The 21,509-nt window shown below is 42.7% G+C and overlaps 1 protein-coding gene and 1 long non-coding RNA gene across 2 annotated transcripts; one reads left to right on the top strand and one right to left on the bottom strand.

Annotated features, from left to right (window-relative positions):
* Positions 1–435: 435 nt before the first annotated feature.
* LOC109257009 (uncharacterized) lies at positions 436–18,127 on the bottom strand. Its single transcript, XR_002075880.2, has 3 exons — positions 17,888–18,127; positions 1,003–1,128; positions 436–606 (listed from the first exon to the last, which is right to left on the bottom strand). It is a non-coding gene; the product is annotated as an uncharacterized LOC109257009 (long non-coding RNA).
* On the top strand, positions 18,116–20,566 carry PSMB4 (proteasome 20S subunit beta 4). The gene is made up of 7 exons (XM_019432825.2): positions 18,116–18,291; positions 18,542–18,748; positions 19,025–19,171; positions 19,349–19,430; positions 19,818–19,934; positions 20,142–20,230; positions 20,441–20,566. Exons 1-7 carry the CDS (start codon positions 18,152–18,154, stop codon positions 20,451–20,453), a joined length of 795 nt encoding a protein of 264 aa, XP_019288370.1. The 5' UTR covers positions 18,116–18,151; the 3' UTR covers positions 20,454–20,566.
* The last annotated feature ends 943 nt before the right edge of the window (positions 20,567–21,509 follow it).

Raw genomic sequence — 21,509 nt, 5'->3', positions numbered from 1 at the left:
ATGCTCTGTCTCTCTCTGTCCCAAAAATAAATAAAAAACGTTGAAAAAAAAATTAAAAAAAAAAAAAAAAAAAAAAAAAAAGAGTTGGACGCTTAACTGAATGTACCACCCAGGCACCCCAAGAAAAGGATGCTTAGTTATACATCGTGTTGGAACAACTGTGTATTTTTTTTTAAATTTTTTTTAATGTTTATTTATTTTTGAGACAGAGAGAGACAGAGCATGAATGGGGGAGGGGCAGAGAGAGAGGGAGACACAGAATCAGAAGCAGGCTCCAGGCTCTGAGCCATCAGCCCAGAGCCTGACGTGGGGCTCTAACTCACGAACCGTGAGATCTTGACCTGAGCTGAAGTCGGACGCTCAACCGACTGAGCCACCCAGGCGCCCCATGTGTATTTTTAAAAAATGTTTTATTTATTTTTGAGAGAGTATGAGAGTGGGAAGGGCTGAGGTAGGGGGACAGAAGATCTGAGGCAGGCTCTTTGCTGACAGCAGCGAACCCAATATGGGGCTTGAACTCATGAACCATGAGATCATGACCTAAGCCAAAGTCAGACACTTGACCAACTGAGCTACCCAGGCTCCCTGGAACAACTGGGTATTGATCTGGAAGAAAATAAAGTTAGATACATTATCTCCTACCATATACAAAACAAAAATCCAGAGAATAAAGATCCAAATGTTAGAAAGTGAAACAAATAAGCAAAATAAAGTATAAAGACTATGTGAAAGTAATTCATAGAAGAAGAGAATTGAGTATAACACTCCTCATCAACATAATGGAAATTATTTTTCACTATCAGATGGGCAAAAATTTAAAGACTGATACTATCTAATGGTTTTGAGAGTGTGGGGATATCTGGCACATTCTAATTACATAGTCATACACTACTCATGAGAGTAAAAGTTTGATATGATCTGTATTAGTTGGTTTGGGCTGCCATAACAAAATACAGGTATCACAGCCTGGGTAGCTTAAACGATAGAAATTAATTTTCTCACAGTTCTGCAGGCTGGAAGATTAAGGTCAAGGTGCCACCAACAAGGTTGGTTTCTGGCAACACTTCTATTCCTGGCTTAGAGATGACTGTCTTCTTGCTATGTTCTTGGATGGCCTTTCTTCCATGCCTATGGAGACAGAGAGTGCACAGAGATTTTTTTTTTTTTTAATTAGAGAGAGAGAGAGAGAGGAAGCATGTGCTGGGGAGAAGGGAAGATGGAGAGAGAGAGGGAGAGAGAGAGAGAGAGAGAGAGAGAGAGAGAGAGAGAGAATCCCAAGCAGGCTCCATGCTCAGTGCAGAGCCTGATGCAGGGGTCTATCCCATCACCCTGGGATTAGGATCTGAGCTGAAATCAAGAGTCAGACATTCAACTGACAGAGCCATCCAGGTGCCCCTCTTCCTCTTCTGATAAAAAGAAACACCAGTCCTATAGGATTAGGGCCCCACTCATACCACATTTAACCTTAATTACCTCCTTAAAGGCCCTATCTCTAAGTACTGTCACATTGGGGATTAGAGCTTTAACATGTGAATTTTGGTAGAGGGGTAATCACAGTTCAGTCCAAAACACAATCTTTCTGAAAATAAGCTGCTAGCATCTATTAAAACAAAAAAATGTGCTTATTCACAATAGGCAACAGGTGGAAACAACCCAGATACCAATAAATAGATGAATGAGTAAACAAAATGTGGTATATACATACCATGGACTATTATTCAGCTTTAAAAAATAATGAAATTTTTACATATGCTACAACATGGATGAACCTTGAAAACATTATGCTAAGTAAAAGAAGCCAGACACAAAAAGACAAATATTATATGATGCCACTCACTATGATGTATACAGAACAGGTAAATTCATAAAGACATAAAGTAGTATAGAGGTTACCAGGGCCTGTGGGGAAGGGTGGTTATTTGTTGATGGATACAAGGTTTCTATTTGGGGTGATGAAAAGGTTCTGGAAATGGATAATGGTGATGGTTGCACAGCATTGTGAATACACTTAATGTCACTGAATTGTACACTTAAAATGGTTAATATGGTAAATTATGTTATGTATATTTTACTACAATAAAAGAGACAAAAAATTTAAATATGCACTCCAATTTATACAATGAATACCACACAGAAAAAAAAACACCCTACTCTTACAGTAACATAGATGAATCTCAAATACATATGGTTGAGCAAAAGCCAAGCACAAAAGAGTACCGCGTCATTTGTTTATTTGAAGTTCAAGAACAGACAGACAAATCTAAATTAACGGATATCAGGAGGGTGGTTTCCTCTCAGGGGAGGATTATTGACTTGAAAGGGTATAAGGAAGGTTTCTGCAGAAAGATTTATACCTTGATCTAAATAGTGGTTACATGGACATATACATATATAAATTTTAATTGAGGACTGCCTGGGTAGCTCAGTCGGTTAATCTCGGCTCTGGTCATGATCTCAAAGTTTGTGAGTTCAAGACCCGAGTCGGGCTCTGCAGCACTGGCAGCTAGAGACCTGTTTGGGATTCTGTGTCTCCTTCTCTCTGCCCCTCCCCCTCTCTTTTGTGCTCTCTCTCTCAAAATAAATAAACATAAAACAATTTTTAATGGAATTATGCATCGGATTTGTGTACTATATGTATGCTGCATCCATAGAGAGTAAAGGTATGTATCTTTTGACTCAGTCTACAGAAACAAAAGCATCACTAGGTAACAATAAAAGTTTAAGAATTAAAAAAATTTTTTTAATGTTTATTTATTTCAGAGAGAGAGAGAGACAGGGGGAGGGGTAGAGAGAGAGGGAGACACAGAGTCCAAAGCAGATTTCAGGCTTTGAGCTGTCAGCACAGAGACTTATGTGGGGCTCGAACCCACAAATCATGAGATCATGACCTGAGCCAAAGTCAGACCTTAACCACCAAGACACCCAGGCGCCCAGGAGATTACCAAATTTTGAAAGATATATTTGTATTGTTTGACTTGTATTTTGTCTTTGAAGTAAAAATGCTTCTCTAAAATAAATAAGTAAACAGTATTAGTAAGGAAAAAAAAATACATGATCATTATTGATATCTTGGAAGACACTATGTCAAAATGTTAAGAATGATTATCTCTAGATGGTAAGAGTAAAGATTAACTTCTGTTTTAAATATTTAAAATCAACTTTGTCAAGGCATAATTTATGTACAGGAAAACTCACTATTGAGTGTTTTCTACTGTAAACTTTTCGGTATTTGTACACTGTAAAAATGAATGACAGCATTCTCAGACAATGGTAGTGGCATGATTTTTTAATCTCACCAAATTCTCTCTTAAGAAAACGAGGGTTGTCTGGGTGGCTCAGTCAGTTAAGTGTCCGGCTCTTGATTTCAGCTCAGAGCATGATCTCAAGGTTTGTGAGTTCAAGCCCTGCGTCAGGCTCCATGCTGACAGCATAGAGCTTGCTTGGGATTTGCTCTCTCTCTCCTCCTCCTCCCTCCCTCTCTCTCTCTCAAAATAAATAAATAAACTGTAAAAAAAAAAAAAAAAAAAAAAAAAAGGAGAGAACTAGACAGCAAACCAAAATCCTATCAACTTTGTTTCCAATGATTACAAAATTAGGTGACAAGTTGTCCCCGAGACACCCAAACATTAGTGGGTAAGGACGAACTGATGCAGGAGGGCTGGGTTTAAGTGATGAGGGAGTCTCAGGCAGGCTGAGGGCAAAATACACGCTAGCACACCCCTCCCGCAGGTGGGATGTGTGTGACATTCCTCAGGCACTCCTGGCTACCCAAGGACAAAAAAAAGGAAAGAAAACAAATAGCCAACTGATAGAGATCACAGTCATACAGGACTTGGGTCTCCATCCTTGTCTCCACCCAAGGACAAAAAAAAGGAAAGAAAACAAATGGCCAAGTAATAGAGATCACAGTCATACAGGACTTTGGGTCTCCATGGAGACTTGGGTCTCCATCTAGTAAATTACAAGAAAAAGGCAATCTTATCAATAGCCTAAGCTCTAGAATCCTAGAGACTCAGTTTCCTGGAGCCCCAACATCGCCTCTCCACAGTGATACAGGGAACAAAGGCAGAAGGAAATGGCAGGTAAAATTAAGTCTCCTTATAACCTGCAGCCCATTGACTAATACCTGAGGCTGGCAGAGTAAAACGTTTTCCCAGGAACTCCCTACTGTCTTAACGCTAATGCTTTGCTAGAGGGAAAAACCACCTTAGCTGGACAATAGCAAGGCCTCAGGTATCTCCGGAGTCCTCTTTAGCACATCAAAGTCCTTCTGGAGGCCTCCCTTTTGTCTATACCTCCCCAACTCCACAGTATGTAACCAGCCATTCTTCACAACCCAGCGCAGCTCTTTCTGCCCATGGGTCCTGTCCTTATGCTTCAATAAAATCACCTTTTTGCACCCATGCCTTAATAAAATCACCTTTTTGCACCAAAGATGTCTTCAAGAATTCTTTCTTGGCCGTGGGCTCTGGACCACCCCACCATCACCCCAAAACCTCATCACAAGGACCCAGAGTAGATCCCAACCACCCACCATCACCCCAAAACTTCATCATGAGGACCCAGAGCAGGTCCCACAGGACCAGCCCAGAGGGTCTTGGCTTCGTACAGGATGGAAATCAAATGCAAGACCAGAGAAAGGAAGAGCAGCATTCACTGAGAGGTTTTTTTTTTCATGAGGTCTCTTCAGTTTCACTGTCTCAAAGGGACCCCATGAAAAAAGCCATTTTTTCCCTTTGCTCCTTGCCCAGCTTCAATTCTTGCTCAGACCTGCACACCCCCCCCCCCCCCCCACACACACACTCAACACCTGTCTTGTAATGCAGATAAAATATGTCCTCCTTGTAAGGGACAAAGAGCTAATGTTATCTTTGGAGTCTTCCAAAGATAACATCTATGGAGTTTACCAGGAGGAGTGTACATCCTCCGAGACCCCTGGCTTCAGGAAATGAGTGACTTACGATGGACACCTGGACCCCATCCTTGTTCTGACCAGTTCCCAGATGCCTAAGAGGACATGTAAATAAGACCACAATTGCCAATAAAAACCCCAGGCCCCAAGCAAAAATGATATTTCATGCTCTTTCCCTTTCCGAGTCTCCTGGATGCTCTGTATCTCTCTCTCTCTCTATTTTTTTTCAGTCAACTCTGCCTTCACTTCCTGCTGGCTCACGGTTGACTTCCATCCTGTGTGAAGCCAAGGGTCCTCCTGGCTAGTCCTGGGGTTCCCCTTCTTTGGGTCCTCGGGCTGGCCTGTCTGCATCATCTTCAGTTTCCCTGTCTCAAAATCGCCACTACCTAAAAGACCTGTGAGTTGTTGGAATTTGTGTGGGAGAGAAACACCTGAAAACAGGAGATCCCAAAACAGCTAAGAGGCATTCATTGGAAAACACAGCAGGCTAATTCGAAACAGCAGTTGAAACAGAAAAGGGCTATGCCCAATCCAATGGCTGAGAAGGCAAGGGGATCCAGGTCTGAAGTGGCTGGAGTAGTCTGGGTCCCAGGAACTCCCAAACTGACCCGCAAGGCTCCCTTCTAGGATAGTGCTACACACTGAGAAGAAACTGCTAGAAGTAGAGAAAAAATTAATCAGAACAGGGATAACACAGCCAAAGGAAGAGAAGGTGTAGATAAAGGGGAGGAGGGAGGGTGCACCTGGGTGGCCAGTCAGTTGAACATCTGACTCTGGATTTGGGCTCAGGTCATGGTCCCAGGGTCGTGAGTTCGAGCCTCGTGTTGGGCTCCGCACTGAGCATGGAGCCTGCTTAAGATTCTCTTTCCCTCTGCCTCTCTCCCCACAAAAGGGGAGAAGGAGAACCAAGCTAGGAAACCGTACAGAGCACGCTAGGTTTTCCGAAGCATTACACAAAACACGACAGCAGAGGGGGCTCTGTGAAGTTAGAAAAGCTATCCTGAACCACTACAAGTTCAGGAAAACAATTGTTTCCAAAAAAAATGAAAGAAAAGACTCATGGGCAAATCCCACACAAAGTTATTCTAACAAGAATGAGAATAGGGAGAATAACATCCCTACAGGCAATGGAAGCATGCCAGACAGATGTTCCCACAAGCAGAATAATCTAATTCACTATTTCCAAACGAGCTGAAAGATTTCCTCAGTAGAAAATGATACAAGAAATAAAAGAAAAACATAAGTCAGATTTTGAAAAAAATGCAAGTGTGGGTGACTCACCTCAGGAAATCATTGGAAATAAAAGAAAAAGTCTTTTCAGAAATGAAGACTATAAACTAAAAGGAATATAAGACTGAATAAATACAAAAGATAAAGCCCCAAGAGAAGCAGAATGTAAAAAAAAAATTAGGTTGAAAATAAATGAAAAGATATTAAGGATTCAAGAGCCAGTGACAAATACTAAAGACAGGTAAAGATCAGGAGCAAATAATAGTAGACCTAAAGAAGAAAATCAAAGCAGGGGAAGAAGATAAATACAAAAAGATCAGGGCCCCTGGGTGGCTTGGTTAAGTGTCCGACTTCAGCTCAGGTCACCATCTCGTGGTTCATGAGTTCGAGCCCTGTGTTGGGCTCTGTGCTGACAGCTCAGAGCCTGGAGCCTGCTTCACATTCTGTGTCTCCCTCTCTCTCTGCCCTTTCGCCCACTCACTCTTGCTCGCTCTCTCTTGTGCTCAAAAATAAACATTAAAAAAAAAAAAAAAAGCTGGGGCACCTGGGTGGCTCGGTCGGTTGAGCGTCTGACTTCGGCTCAGGTCATGATCTCGCGGTTCGTGAGTTCGAGCCCCGCGTCGGGCTCTGTGCCAACAGCTTGGAGCCTGGAGCCTGTTTCAGATTCTGTGTCTCCCTCTCTCTCTCTCTGACCCTCCCCCATTCATGCTCTGTCTCTCTCTGCCTCTCTCTGTCTCAAAAGTAAATAAACGTTAAAAAAAAAAATTAAAAAAAAAAGCTGTAAATCAAGGGAAGAAATATTTTAAAGAACAAATACAAAAAAATGTTTTAACTTTTTAGAAATAATGTTGTAGAAATGATATTAATATATTGGTGGTACTATTAGTACTGTTATCCTGAGACTGTTGTAAACTGTGGGATAAAATAAATGAGTAATCCTGGGATATGTTAATTCTATAACCCCCTATGTCCTCGAGAAAACAGAGTCTCTTCTCATTGTGGAAGAAAAGAAATACAGATGTAATACAGACTAGGTTAAGTAAAAGGCTTGTGGTTATTTTATTTGAAGTGGAAGTATCAGTGTAAAATCTTGAGACACTTTGTTTTATATATATATATATATTTTCCCCCCTTCCTCTTCCCCTACCCCTTCCTTTTGTAAACAATTCTGGCCCAAAAGCCATGAGGTGGCCCCAAGCAAGACAGGCCTCTTGTGTGAGGCAGAGATGGATGCACTGTGGCCCAGTAGGAGATGTGAAGGAGACATCTAGGCAGGGAGGTAGCAGTGACAGTGACCTGAGATGGACCACTGGAGCCACAGTAGGCTAAAGGGAACATCTTCGTGAGGGGTGGGCCAGGTAGGCTGCTGGCATCAGAGCAGACTGAGGAGCTCACTGGCACAGGGCTGGGATAGCAAAGCAAGAGCACAGCAAGGAGAACTGAAGTCTGGGCGCCAGGAGGAGGATGTTCGTGCAGGGATAGAGATGGTGGCAGTGACACGAGATGGGTCACACATAAGAGAGCTGATTAAAAAAATCATATAGTGGGGCGCCTGGGTGGCTCAGTCAGTTGAGTGTCCGAATTCAGCTCAGGTCATGATCTCATGGTTCGTGGGTTCAAGCCCTGCGTTGGGCTGTGTGCTGACAGCTCAGAGCCTGCAGCCTGCTTCAGATTGTGTCTCCAGCTCTCTCTGCTCCTCCCCCACTGTGCTCTCTCTGTCTCTAAAATAAATAAACATTTAAAAAAAAATCATATAGTGAGGGGCTCCAGGGTGGCTCAGTTGGTTGAGCATCTCTTGATTTCGGCTCAGGTCATGACCCCAGGGTCAGGGGGTTGAGCCCTACATTGGGCTACCATTCTCTCTCTGTGTCTCTCTGCCCCTCTCCTCCACTTGCGCTCTTGCTCTTTCTCCCTAAAATTAAAAAAAAAAAATCATACAGTGAAGCTAATGGTAGCCATGTTTCTCACTTTCAGAAAAAGGGAATTATAGAAATGAAAAGAGAGAAAATTAGAATATTCCCAGTGGTGTTGGATTGGAATTGGAGATATTGGTGTAAACTTAATAGTTTTTAATACCTATAGATAAGTATAGAAATAAATATTGATGTAAACGTACATGTGTAGCTCACTCCACTGAGAAGTCTTGTGAACATCAACATCTCCATAGTAAAAAGCTCACCTAAGGACCAAATCTTGGTTCCTAAATACTAGTTTCCACTAAAAGAAGTCAAGGCTCCTCGGAAAAATGGCTGACTCCAGGGCTTGTGCGGAGAGAAATTATGAGATGAGCCTAGAATATCCTGTTGTGCCAGAAAGGATGGGCTCAAAAATGATGGGGAAATGTTAAAAGGCTTGAAAGCACTGTTACTGGCCAAATCTGGAATAATTTGACCACTGAAATGAATAATGTTTATATCCATGAATTTCTAAAAATACAAAAAATGTCGGGGCACCGGGGTGGCTCAGTTGGTTGAGTGTCCGGCTCTTGATTTTGGCTCAGGTCATGATCTCACAGTTTGTGGGTTTGAGCCCTGTTTGAGCCCCACTTTGGGCTCAGTGCTGACAGCACAGAGCCTGCTTGGGATTCTTTCTCTCTCTCAAAAATAAATAAACTTAAAACAATACAAAAATTGTCGCATTTAAATAATGATGGGGCAAAATCATCTTAAAAAGTCATTAAAGAATCAAGTTATCTTGCTTTTCTTTTTTTTTTAACTTTTTTTTTTAAGGTAGGCTCCACAGCCAATGTGGGGCTTGAACTCACCACCCTGAGATTGAGAGTCACATGTTCTACCAAATGAGCCAGGTGCGTCTTATCCCGCCTTCCTTACATGTGTTTAGCGCTGAGTAACCAAAAAATAGATGAGGGTAAGTGTCTCTCTACGGAAATAGTCAAGCTAAGGAACGAAAATGAAATAGCAGATTCAAAACATCATTTTTTTGCAACACCAGTGAATTTACTGAACAAAAGCAATTGTTAACATCACAAAAAAGAGAGACAATCAGACACAATGGGCCTCCAATGAAAGAATACACCACCACCTACAGTCTTGCCAAAGGCATCCAACCTGGGTCTGATCAGACCTCTGGGTTGAGCTGCCCACATGCAGAAAAGCAGAGGAAAGAGGAACACAGTGAGTTACACTATTAGTATACAATCAGCAAAACCCAGGCTGTAGGCAGAAGGTCTGGACATCTGGAGTCAGACATCTGGAGTCTTCAATGGATAAACGGTTAGGAAAAGAAAGGGATGGAAGAGGAAATCTGTACATTCAGTAATCTTCAAAATAGAAGATTGTTTCATGACCTCCACAAGAGGTGGAATGAAAGCAGTTCCCATGAGCTCAAGGTGAGATAGATTAAGGGAAAGGTTAGACAGCATTTTTTTTTTTTTATGACATGACCTTTTATTTTTATTCTTATTTCTTTTTAAAGTAGGCTCTACACCCAACGTGGGGCTTGAACTCCTGACACCAGGATCAAGGGTTGCATGCTTCACTGAGCCAGCCAGGCATCCTAAAGGACAATCTGAGATGAGATGGGAGGGGCAGGGTGTTGGGAGGGCCAGGAGGCCTGAGCTGCGCCCTCAGGGAAAATCAGCCACCTGTAACTAACAAAACTTTCCGCAACCTAATTCTAATCATCGTGTGAAGTGTGAACAGTTCCTCTAACAACCAAAGTTTTCTGCTTGAAGAGCTTTATTTTCTATTGTCAGTGTAAGGAATTATCTTTAAGCCATTTTAATTGTTTGGAATTCCATAGCTTTTAAGTTTGACATTTACCAACTTCTCATTCTAAATTCATTTTTTCATTTGAAAAGATGACATAATTTAAAACTTAAAAAAATTTTTTTAATGTCTATTTTTGAGAGAGACAGAGCGAAAAAATTATGACATAATTTAAAACTTAAAAAATTTTTTTTAACGTTTATTTATTTTTGAGAGACAGAGCGAAAAAATTATGACATAATTTAAAACTTAAAAAAATTTTTTTAACGTTTATTTATTTTTGAGAGAAAGAGAGCAGAAGTAGGAGAGCGGCAGAGAGAGGGAGACACAGAATCGGAAGCAGGCTCCAGGTTCCGAGCTGTCAGCACAGGGCCTGATACGGAGCTCGAACCCATGAACCATGAGATCATGACCGGAGCCAAAGTCGGACACTCAACCCACTGAGCCACCCAGGTGCCCCAACATATTTAAAATTTTAAGTAGTTATAACTGGAGCACTTTTAGCATATCTTCACTATTTTATCCAACTGGACACGTTCCAACCAAGAATCAAAGGGTAATAAAAAAAATAATAATTCTACAGATTTGAGAATGGAAATAATAAAAATAAGTGGTTTTTCTTAGTCCTAACTATCCCTAAAAGGCAAGAGGAAATGAAAAGACTCTATATTGATTTGTATATAATGATACTGAGAAGAATAACATGTCATTAAAAAGGGCTAAAGATTGAAAAACAAAACAAAACCAAACTTAGAATACATGCCAAATCAAAGAAGTGGGAAAGACTGGAGGATAGTGTCCAGGGAAGCATGCCTCCTCGATAAAACTATAAAGAAATACAAGGGAGGGTGCACTGATTTCCTGTCAGGTTATGATCTCATGAGACTGAGCCCCAGGTCAGCATAGAGTCTACTTGGGATTCTCTCTCTCTCCTTCTCTCTCTTCCCCTCCCCTGCACTCTCTCTCTCTTTCACAAAATAAACTTAGAAAAAAATAAAACTTATTACAAAAAAGAAATACAAGGGAGTGATGATTACAAAAGTCAGGAATAATGGCTAATTTTTAGGGGCAAAGCGAGAATTGTGATTAGGACTGGGTGGGATAGTTGGAGTGGTTCCATTTCTTGATCTAGATGGTAGTTTCAAGGGTGGTTGCCTTACAATAATTCATCAAGTCATATATTTGTTTTGCGTGATCTTCTGTGTTTTATTTTTCAACTATAAAGGTAAAAAAACAGATGCATTTCTGTATCCAGATGCGGTTGGTTGATAATGCCTCCTCCTCCTCATTTATTTATTTATTTATTTACTTATTTATTTATGGGGGAAAAAAAAAAGATAGATCTACTTCCCTAACCCTGCAACCTGTAAATGTTACCTTATTTAGAAAAAGGGTGTTTGCAGTTGTCATTTAAGGAAGGATCTTTACTTTTCTTTTTTCTTTTCTTTATAATTTTTTTAAGTAGGCTCCATGCCCAGTGTGGGGCTTGGAGTCACGACCCAGAGATCACGAGTTGGATGCTCTACCAATTGAGCCACCCAGGTGTCCCTAAAGGAAGGATCTTTAATTTTTTTTTAATGTTTATTTATTTTTTTGAGAGAGAGACAGAGTGTGAGCAGGGGAGGGGCAGAGAGAGAGGGAGACACAGAATCCGAAGAAGGCTCCAGGCTCTGAGCTGTTAGCACAGAGCCTGACATAGGGCTGGAACTCACAAGCCATGAGATCCTAACCTGAGCCAAAGTTGGATACTTAACCAACCAAGCCACCCAGGGGCCCCAGGAAGGGTCCTTAAATGAAGAGAATATAATGAATTATCTGGGCAGGCCCTAAATGTAATCATAAGTGTCCTTAAAAGAGAAAGGCAGAGGGGGATTTGACCCAGAGGAGAAGGTGACATGAGGACAAAGAGTGATGTACCCACAGGCCAAAGAACCCTCCAGAGAGGGTGTGGCCCTGCTGATGCCTTGACTTCAGACTTCTGGCTTCTAGAACTGTGTGAGGATACATTTCTGTTGTTTTAAACCACTGTGGTTTGTTATTTGTTACAGCAAATGAATGCACCAGGTAAGTCATGGCAGGTCAGTCATCCTACTGCAGCAAGAATCTAGATAGATTACAAAAAACACATTATTTATTTGTTTGTTTGTTTGTTTATTTATTTATTAAAGTTTTTGTTTCTTTGAGAGAGAGAGAGAGCACATGCACACAAACAGGGGAGGGGCAGAGAAAGAGGGTGAGAGAGAATCCCAAGCAGGCTCTGTGCTGTCACCACGGAGCCTGGCATGGGGCTTGATCTCACGAATCATGAGATCATGACCTGAGCCAAAACCAAGAGTTGGACACTTAGCCAACTGAGCCAGCCAGGCGCCCCCCACAAGTATATTTTTTTAAAAAGCACCAAAAGGCTGTGGAAGGAATGAGGACCAGGTGACATAAAATCCAGAGATGGAAAAACCTTTCTGAGTTAAGTTGAGCACAGGCTGAGGTTAAAGCATAATCTAGGCAGAATGCCTCTATTTGGGAAAGAGAAATCACACTTTTGGTGGTCATTCAAAACTGGAAAATTGGAGTGACAAGTTGAAAACTGAGGGGGCCTCTAACAGTGGCTAGTTTATCCATGGAACATTTGCTGAACTCTTGGAATGTGCAGGAGGCTGGAGAGGCTGACTAGAAGCTTCTAAAAGGCAGACTAAATCTCCCAGTCTGGAATTATTGGTTAGGAAATAAAGACCTGTTGAGTCAGAGGAAGAACCTCAACTTCCAACTGGTCTCCTCTTCAAGATATCTGCCAGATTCGGGGCGCCTGGGTGGCTCACTGCATTGAGTGTTTGACTTTGGCTCAGGTCATGATCTTACGGTTTATGAGTTCAAGCCTTGTGTTGAGCTCTGTGCTGACAGCTCAGAGCCTAGAGCTTGCTTCAGATTCTGTGTCTCCCTCTCTCTCTGCCCCTCCCCTGCTCGTGCTCTGTCTCTCTCTCTCTCAAATAAAGATATTAAAAAAAAAAAAAAAAGACATCTGCCAGATTCTGAGCTGCATGGAGCAGGAACCTGGAGAGTCAGCTCAATCTTCTTTAGTATTTTGGGGCTAAGGAGATGAAGACCTGCCCAGTTTTCAATCAGAAGGTTGTGAGGAACATGTGAGGAACATGTCTGAAGAATATGAGCAAATCAGACTGAAACAGCAACCTGACCCTGACACCGCTTAATTCCTGACTAGATTGAGTTGATCAGCCCCTCACCCTATCTGCCTGAAAGAAAAAAGGGAGAATGTTCTCTGTTGGAAAAGAACATGATATAGAGCCTCTAGAATTATTAATCATTTCTGGAAAAAAAGAAAAAAATATTCTATTTGCATAGAGTAAAAGAAACATGACCAAAATGAAAAGAAAAAAAAGAAGAAAATGCACAGATGATCCAGATACTAGAGTCAGCATACAAGAATGTAAAAATAACCTAGATTAACATATTAAGGAAGAGTGAAAACAATGAACATAATAGATGAAAATATGGAAAATTTAAATAGAATTGGAATCCATAAAAAAGTCAAATGGACATTTTAGAACTGAAAAAAAAATCTGAAGAATTCAATGTAAGGATTTAACAGCAGATTGGACAAAGTAGAACATAGGGTTAGTGAACTGGAAGACAGGTCAATAGAAAATACTCAAGTTGGAGGCACCTGGGTGGGTCAGTGGGTTAAGAGTCTGACTCTTGATTTCAGCTCAGGTCACAATCCCAGAATTGTGGGACTGAGCCCCACATTGAGCTCTGTGCTGACAGTGCGGAGGCTGCTTGGGATTTTCTCTCTCTCTCTCTCTCTCTCTCTCTCTCTGTCTCTCTCTCTCTCTTTCGATGCCTCTCTCCCACTCATACTCTATCTCTCTCAAAATACATAAACATTAAAAAAAATGTTTAAAAAATATATTTAAAGATAATACTCAAGTTGAAACACAGATATCAAAAAGAGTGGAAAACAAGAAAGTATGAAGTAGGGTGCCTGAGTGGCTTAGTCAATTGAGCATCTGACTTCAGCTCATGTCATGATCTCACGGTTTATGAGTTGGAGCCCCACATTGGACTCGCTGCTGTCAGCGCAGAGCCCGCTTCAGATCCTCTGTCCCCATCTCTCTCTGCCCCTCCCTGGCTCTCTCTCGCTCAAAAATAAACATAAAAAAAAGAAAAAGAAAGAACGTATGAAGCACAGGGACATGCTCAAATAGATAGCATATCTGCAGTCTAAGGAGAGAAAGGAGAATTCTGGGCAAAAGCAATATCTGAAGAGATAATGGCTGAGAATTCTCAAAAACCAGTGAAAGATACCAACCCACAGATTCAAGAAGCTCAGCAAACCCAAGGAGGATAGATACAAATAAAACAACGCCTAGGTACATCCTCCTAACACTGCTGTACATCAAAGACACTGTTGAACATCTCAAAAGAAGTCAGAAGAAAGAAAACCACATTATCTTCAAAGAAACAACAGTATGACACTCCGGTGACTTCCTAACACAAACAGTGGAAGTCAGAAGATAATGAAATAACATCTTTAAAGTTCCAAAAGAAAGTAACCATCAACCCAGATTTCCATAGGAGAGGAAAAAATGCCACCACAAAAAAAGTTTCAAAAAGACACTTTTACCAAAACATGTAAAAAAAGAATAAAGTTGGGGATCTTACACTTCGTGATTTCAAATCTTGCTACAAATCTACAGAAAGCAAAACAGTGTGGTACTGTCATAAAAACAGACACACAGACTAATGGGATACAACACAGAACCCAGTAATAAATCCTCACACATACAATCAATGAATTCCATGAGGTACAAATGCCATCCATTGAGGAAAAGACAGTCTTTCCAATAAATGATGTTGGGGAAACTGGATTTCCACACGCAAAGAATTAAGCTGGATCCTTACTTTATACCATATATAAAATTTAACTCAAAATGGATAAGAGACTCATGGAGTGCCAGGCTGGCTGTCAGTGGAACATGTGACTCTTTTTTTTTTTCTTTTTTAACGTTTTATTTATTTTTGAGACAGGGAGAGACAGAGCATGAACAGGGGAGGGTCAGAGAGAGGGAGACACAGAATCTGAAACAGGCTCCAGGCTCTGAGCTGTCAGCACAGAGCCCGACGCAGGGCTCGAACTCACAGACCGCGAGATCATGGCCTGAGCCGAAGTCGGCCGCTTAACTGACTGAGCCACCCAGGTGCCCTGGAGCATGTGACTCTTGATCTTGGGGTTGTGACTTCAAGCCCCACATTGGGTATAGCGATTACTTAAAAATAAAATATTTTCTAAAAAGTGGATAAGACATCTAAATACAAGAGTTAAAGCTATAAAACTCTTAGAAGGAAACCAGAGGAGAGCTTCATTGACATTGAAGCATTAATAATTTCCTGTATATGAAGTCAAAAGTATGGGCAACAAAGGAGTAAATTGATAAATAGGGATACGTCAAAACTGAAAACTTCTGTGCATCAAAGGACACTGTTGAAAGGCAATTTCAGTTCCTGCCTTTGTGGGGACTTTTAGTTTGGCAGAGGAGACAGTATTACGGCAAGTGTGATGCATGCTGTGAGAGAGACACTGTAGAACTGAATTATAGAGGATGTAAAATTGCAAAAATCCTCAGGGAAGACCCATAGAGTAGTGCAGCTATGGCGAAGCTGGATAGGTTTTCTTTCTCATCTTTCTGTTATACCCCCCCCCCCCCCAGCAGGTCAGGAAATGATCCTTAACTCTTTTGGAGTTGGAAGGTTCAAATTCCATTTCTCCTAAAAAGTAGAGTAGTGAAAATGTTTGTGAGGTGGTGGGGATGGTGGTTGCTATATTCCAATTTAGTCCAGTTTTATTTCTGTTCTGAGAATTTAAGGACATCCCCTATATTTAAGCATATCCTGACAGGTTTCAGGTTTCAAATCCAGTCCAGGGATTGACGATTTAAGAGCTTAAACTTTGGTGGGAGCTAAGTGTTAATTACACTCAAAGTTAACAGCCAACCATAGAAAATTAGGCACACTTAAAAAAGATTTTCCAGATAATATCAGACCTGCTTTAGAAAAGTGGGGCACCTGGTTGGCTCAGTAGGTTACACGTCGGACTCTTGATTTCAGCTCAGGTCATGATCTTGTGGCTTGTGGATTGGAGCCCCGTGTTGGGCTCTGTGCTGACATCTCAGAGCCTACTTGGAATTCTCTCTCTTCCTCTCTCTCTGCCCCTCCCCTGCTCATGCTCTCTCTCTCTGTCTCAAAATTAATAAATACACATTAAAAAAAATAAAAAGAGAAGAAAGAAACTTCCTAATTTCCCTTGTTTGTTTAATTTATGTCTTGTTTTCACCTCATAACAAAAGACAGGCTGGGAGTGCCTGGGTGGTTCAGTCGGTTGGGCGTCCAACTTCGGCTCAGGTCATGATCGCACGTTCATGAGTTCCAGCCCTGTGTCAGTCTCTGTGCTGACAGCTCAGAGCCTGGAGCCTGCTTCGGATTCTGTGTCTCCCTCTCTCTCTGTCCCTCTCCCCCTCGCAGTCTGTCTCTCTCAAAAATAAATAAACATTAAACAAAAAAATTTAAAAAAAAGACAGGCTGGTCACCTTCTTTTGAATATTGCATCATCAAATGTTGGTGGTTTGAGAGCCATTCTACTCTCAGGCTGGATGATTCTAGATCCTTTCACTTTTCTTCATTTAGGCCTGATGGAATTTTGACTACCTGTTTGATCTCTGAAACTGGTACTGTCCCCACAAGAACCTTAATATGAAGACCTAAGAAGGAGTGAGACCAAAACCAGCAAGCCATGAGACCACTTCTAAACAAGGACATAGCCAGTTAATTGCTGATTGATTGACTGATTGATTGATTTAAAGTTCATATAATGAGGGCTCTGGCAGCTACAAATAACAAAGTATTCGCGTAGTTTTCGAGGAATTCCAGTAAGCCATCATCCCACTGAGCACCTGCTATTTGTTCAAGTAAAACTGAGTGACCCAAGAGTCACTTGGAATATAGGGTTTGAGGAAGTGGCTATTAGAGAGAAAAATAAGTATATTTTTCAAGACCAAAGGTGATACAATGAATGTCAGTTGGGTGCCTCTAACACAAGATCTTGAAACTTCCCTTTCCAGGGTTTCATGACCCAATAAAATTTTTTGTTACTTAATTAGGTTAAGATTTCCTGCATTGCTTTGGTTCAAATTAACTCATGGAATTTTTAAAACGAAATTGATTTGGTTTCCCACTAAGTAAAAAAATTTTAATTCAAGTTGTGTAGGGAGGAGTGACAAAGTAGTGATTTCAGTTCACCAGTTTGATTGTAATTTTTAAAAAATGTTTATTTATTTTGAGAGAGAGCCTGCGCACCAGCAGGGGAGGGGCCCAGAGAGAGAGAATCCCAAGCAGCCTCCCTGCTGCCAGTGCAGAGCCCAGCTCCCCTCCACCCAGATCTCATGAACCTTGAGATAATGACCTTAGCCAAAATCAAGAGTCCTGGGCTTAACCCCCTTCGCCACCCAGGCGCCCCGCCCAGTTTCATTTTATATACTGTTCCAGTTCCTGCTACATAACCACATTGAAAAGGAAACTTCTGGAATTTGGTTTCATGCCCACAGTCAATGGAATTTTTCTGCTGCATACGAGGTGGGCAAGAGCATTTGACAATAAGAAAACTTTCAAATATCTGTCCAAGTTCTCACAGAGTGAGTGACCCACCTGAAATACCATACACCACAGGATTTGCACATCTGTATGATTCTTTTTTAAATCTGGGCTTGAAGACAGATTTACCTTCACTCTCTGTGTGGCCACGTAAAATCACTACACCACAAGACATATTTATAAAACGGGTCGAGTAATGCCTGCTATACAAGGCTGCTTTGAGAAATGCACATGTGAAGAGATCCCGCGTTCACTGTTAGTTTCATATGGGCTTTTTGATAAAGATACAGAAAAAGGACAAGAGAATTTCTGCCTCCTCGCTCAGGATCTGTGTCTTGAAGTGGTTCCACATACCTACCTCCCAACCAACCTCCCCGACCTTGAATTTGTGCGTCAGAAACTGATCTAGTCCAGACTCTACTGCGCGGCGGCGCCGCGCTGCGACGTCACGCGATTCCACAACTCTGGGTCCCAGCCGTCAACCACGACGAAGGTAGAAGGGCCTTGACCTCATCAACATGGCTACTGGAGGTGGCCGGCAGGAAGAAGGTGTGCCCACAGAGGGATCACTTCCGCTTCCGTTGGCGCAAGCGCTGTCATTTCTTCTGCCACCGTGACTAAGATGGAAGCGTTCTTGGAGTCGCGGTCCAGTCTTTGGGCCGGGGGTCCGGCCCCGGGGCAGTTTTACCGCATCCCGTCCACTCCTGGTGCCTCGGTGGATCCGGCATCCGCTCCCTACGGGGGTCCGATGACGCGCACGCAGTAAGCTCTTGGCGTCCGAGCCTGCGCAGGGGGCGGGACGGTGGGACCTGGTGCGGCGGGCCGGTGCTTAGGGAGCCGGGAAGGCGAGGTGAGGGCCGCAGGGCAAGCGAACAGCGAGGAGCGCGGGGCGGAGAGTCCCGGAGAAGCAAAGAAGGCCTGGAAAATCAGAAGCGGAACCCACTGCGCGGAAGAGGGCTCCGGCTCTTCCAACGTTCCTCCCCTCGCCAGACCTCCCTCTCTCTCTGTGCAGGAACCCCATGGTGACCGGGACCTCGGTCCTCGGCGTTAAGTTTGAGGGTGGAGTGGTGATCGCAGCAGACATGCTGGGCTCCTATGGCTCCTTGGCTCGTTTCCGCAACATCTCTCGCATTATGAGAGTCAACGACAGCACCATGCTGGGTGCTTCCGGAGACTATGCTGATTTCCAATATTTGAAGCAAGTTCTCGGCCAGATGGTGTAAGTCATCTGGAGAAGAGGGAGTAGATCCCAGGTGGGGAAAGGAACTTACTGTTTTGTTCTTAGAAATCCCCATAGAAGTTCTAGAGTGGAGGAGTCTGAGGCTGCAGCAGAAGGCCAGAAAGTTGCTGGGGTTCCGTGGAAGATCAGAGTGTTTACAATACATAGTTTTTGGCGTTAGGGGGGTGTAGAATGAAGAAGATTGTAACTTTTGTGGGGTGGATGGAATTGCCGATTTCCATTCTCCCCCTTTCCTCACAACCAATTCCTTTGAAGGATTGATGAGGAGCTGTTGGGAGATGGACACAGCTATAGTCCCAGAGCTATTCATTCCTGGCTGACCAGAGCCATGTACAGCCGCCGCTCCAAGATGAACCCCCTGTGGAACACCATGGTCATCGGAGGCTATGCTGATGGAGAGAGGTTGATTTGACTACAAATAACTTATTTCCCCACCCACCCAACTACTAATGTCTATGTAGCATCTTCTCTCCCGCTGAGGGAATGCCACTTCTCAGACCCTGTTGTCCCATCCTTCAGCTAAAGTACCTAAGAAAGCCTAAAATGAAATGAGTTCTTTGACCTGTTGTGTCCTGTTAGCTTCCTCGGTTACGTGGACATGCTTGGTGTAGCGTATGAAGCCCCTTCGCTGGCCACTGGTTATGGTGCATACTTGGCTCAGGTACGTAGGGGAGAGGGGTTGGAAGACAAAAGGCGATGGGGGCTTGTGGTTGTCTGCTTGTTCTTCCTGTGAAATTCCAACATGGACTAGGCTAGGATCCCTACTGCTGGACACGTGGTTTCTTTGTAGTCTGGAGGCTGTATGTGTTGTACTTATGTTCCAATGACAGAGTGGTGGCTCAGAGATTCAGTAGACATGTGCAAAGAGGAAATGCCCTAGAACATGCCCTTCAAGTAGGTCTTAGCACAAGTAAGCAGAATTCATTCTGGGGAGGCAGGAGGTGGAATGTCACCTTTTAAACCCATTTATGCTGCTTTTCACACCATGGAATTGAGACAGGCTGGTATTCAGCCTCTGGTATCTCCCATGTTTTCCCCATTTCCCTAGCCTCTGCTGCGAGAAGTTCTGGAGAAGCAGCCAGTGCTGAGCCAGACTGAGGCCCGAGAGCTGGTGGAACGCTGCATGCGTGTGCTGTACTATCGAGATGCCCGTTCCTATAACCGGGTAAGGAGGGATGTGAATAATAAAGATGATGGGACTCTAACTGGCATGTTCTCGATAGTTGGGATACCTGGGTCTTTGCTTTTGAAGAATGGATTGCCGAATCTCCTATTTTCAGATTAGGGTAAGACTCTCTACTTGACCTTTGAGCAGGTCCCAGGAACTTCAGGTGGGGTGGGCATTTTTATTGAGAGCTCTGCTTTCTTTCAGTTTCAAATTGCCACCGTCACCGAAAAAGGTGTTGAAATAGAGGGGCCACTGTCTGCAGAGACCAACTGGGAGATTGCTCACATGATCAGGTGATTGAAATTAAAATTACAGAAGAAAACATAAGTGGTAGAACAGATGGGAGTCTCCTTGGCTTGCACTAAGCTGGGTTTTTCTGGAGGTCTCCTCCAAAAAACCTCTTTGGCAGGGAGAGGGGTTTGGGTTGGAGGACAGAGTTGCTTTTAGGAATTAATTCCTCCCCCTGTGGCTTCACAATTTTATTATGTTCTCTTCCTTTTTAGTGGCTTTGAATGACATACAGATGCATTATCCAGAACTGAAAGTTGTGCCCTTCTTCTCACTTTGAACTTGGCTGGTTCAAAGGTATACTTTTCTATTGTAAAATAAATAAATCCTTTGAAATGCTGGCTGAGTGGTTTTATTGTCTGACCAGGTCACACTAAGAGTGAAGCTGCTAATTACTGCCACATGCCATCTGCATTCCTGGTCAGAGAACCCTTTGGCTCTTGGTTCTCATAGCAGATACCGGATTCTCTGCAGGACAACACAGGAAATCTGCCACGGTCTTCATTTGGGCCTATGCTGAAAACAGCTGTGTAGAAGCCAGGCTTAATTTTTGTGGGATAACAAAGGGCTTAACATTTTTCTTCAACATTTATACCCACCCATGTGCTAGATTCTTAAAGAATTTCTGGCTTAATGTTGGTTGCAAATGTGATTTTAGTTAAAACACTGTTTCAAAGATAGAAATAGTGTCTGGTAAAGCTGCCCCCAGCAGGACCTGACAGCTTCAATCCCTCACCTAGGGCCACCTCCTCACCCTTAGTAGAGGAAATACTGAGTAAATTCAGCATTTAACCTAAATGTTTATTGTCCAGATCTACGATCAGAAAACCTCTTAAAGGTCTTATGTGTTCAGGGGCACCTGGGTGGCTTAGTCGTTTAAGCATCCCACTTCAGCTCAGGTCATGATCTTAGGGTTTAAGCCCCCCTTCAGGTGAGCACTGCTTCTCTCTCTTTCCCTCTCTCTCTCTGACCCTTGCCCCCTCTCAAAAATAAAGTATTAGGTGATCATTTAAAAGTTTAGGGGCACCTGGGTGGCTCAGTCAGTTGAGCATCTGACTCTTGATTTCAGTTCAGATTGTGGTCTCAGGGTTCATGAGTTCAAGCCCCAAGTCAGGCTCTGCACTGACTGTGGAGCCTGCTTGGGATTCTCCTCTTTGCTCCTCTCCTGCTTGTTCACTCACTCTCTCTCAAACAAGTAAACTTAAAAAAAAAAGTCCTCTAAGTTTAGCTGTGACTCAAATCGTTTGGGGAATTAAGCCAAATTTGACTCCCAAAATGGTGTTA

This window comes from Panthera pardus, unplaced genomic scaffold (assembly GCF_024362965.1).
Source record: "Panthera pardus isolate Hobbes unplaced genomic scaffold, ASM2436296v1 HiC_scaffold_11, whole genome shotgun sequence".
In the NCBI taxonomy this organism is placed as follows: domain Eukaryota; kingdom Metazoa; phylum Chordata; class Mammalia; order Carnivora; family Felidae; genus Panthera; species Panthera pardus.
The sequence above is the reverse complement of the archived record's forward strand: the minus strand, read 5'-3'. Positions and strand labels throughout refer to the sequence as shown.

What these genes read in the sequence shown, in the direction of transcription:
- PSMB4 (XM_019432825.2), top strand. Translation starts at nt 18,152, where the DNA reads ATGGAAGCGTTCTTGGAGTCGCGGTCCAGTCTTTGGGCCGGGGGTCCG. An exon ending in GGTCCGATGACGCGCACGCA is followed by an intron (nt 18,292 to 18,541) that starts GTAAGCTCTTGG and finishes CTCTCTGTGCAG; the next exon opens with GAACCCCATGGTGACCGGGA. An exon ending in ATGCCCGTTCCTATAACCGG is followed by an intron (nt 19,935 to 20,141) that starts GTAAGGAGGGAT and finishes GCTTTCTTTCAG; the next exon opens with TTTCAAATTGCCACCGTCAC.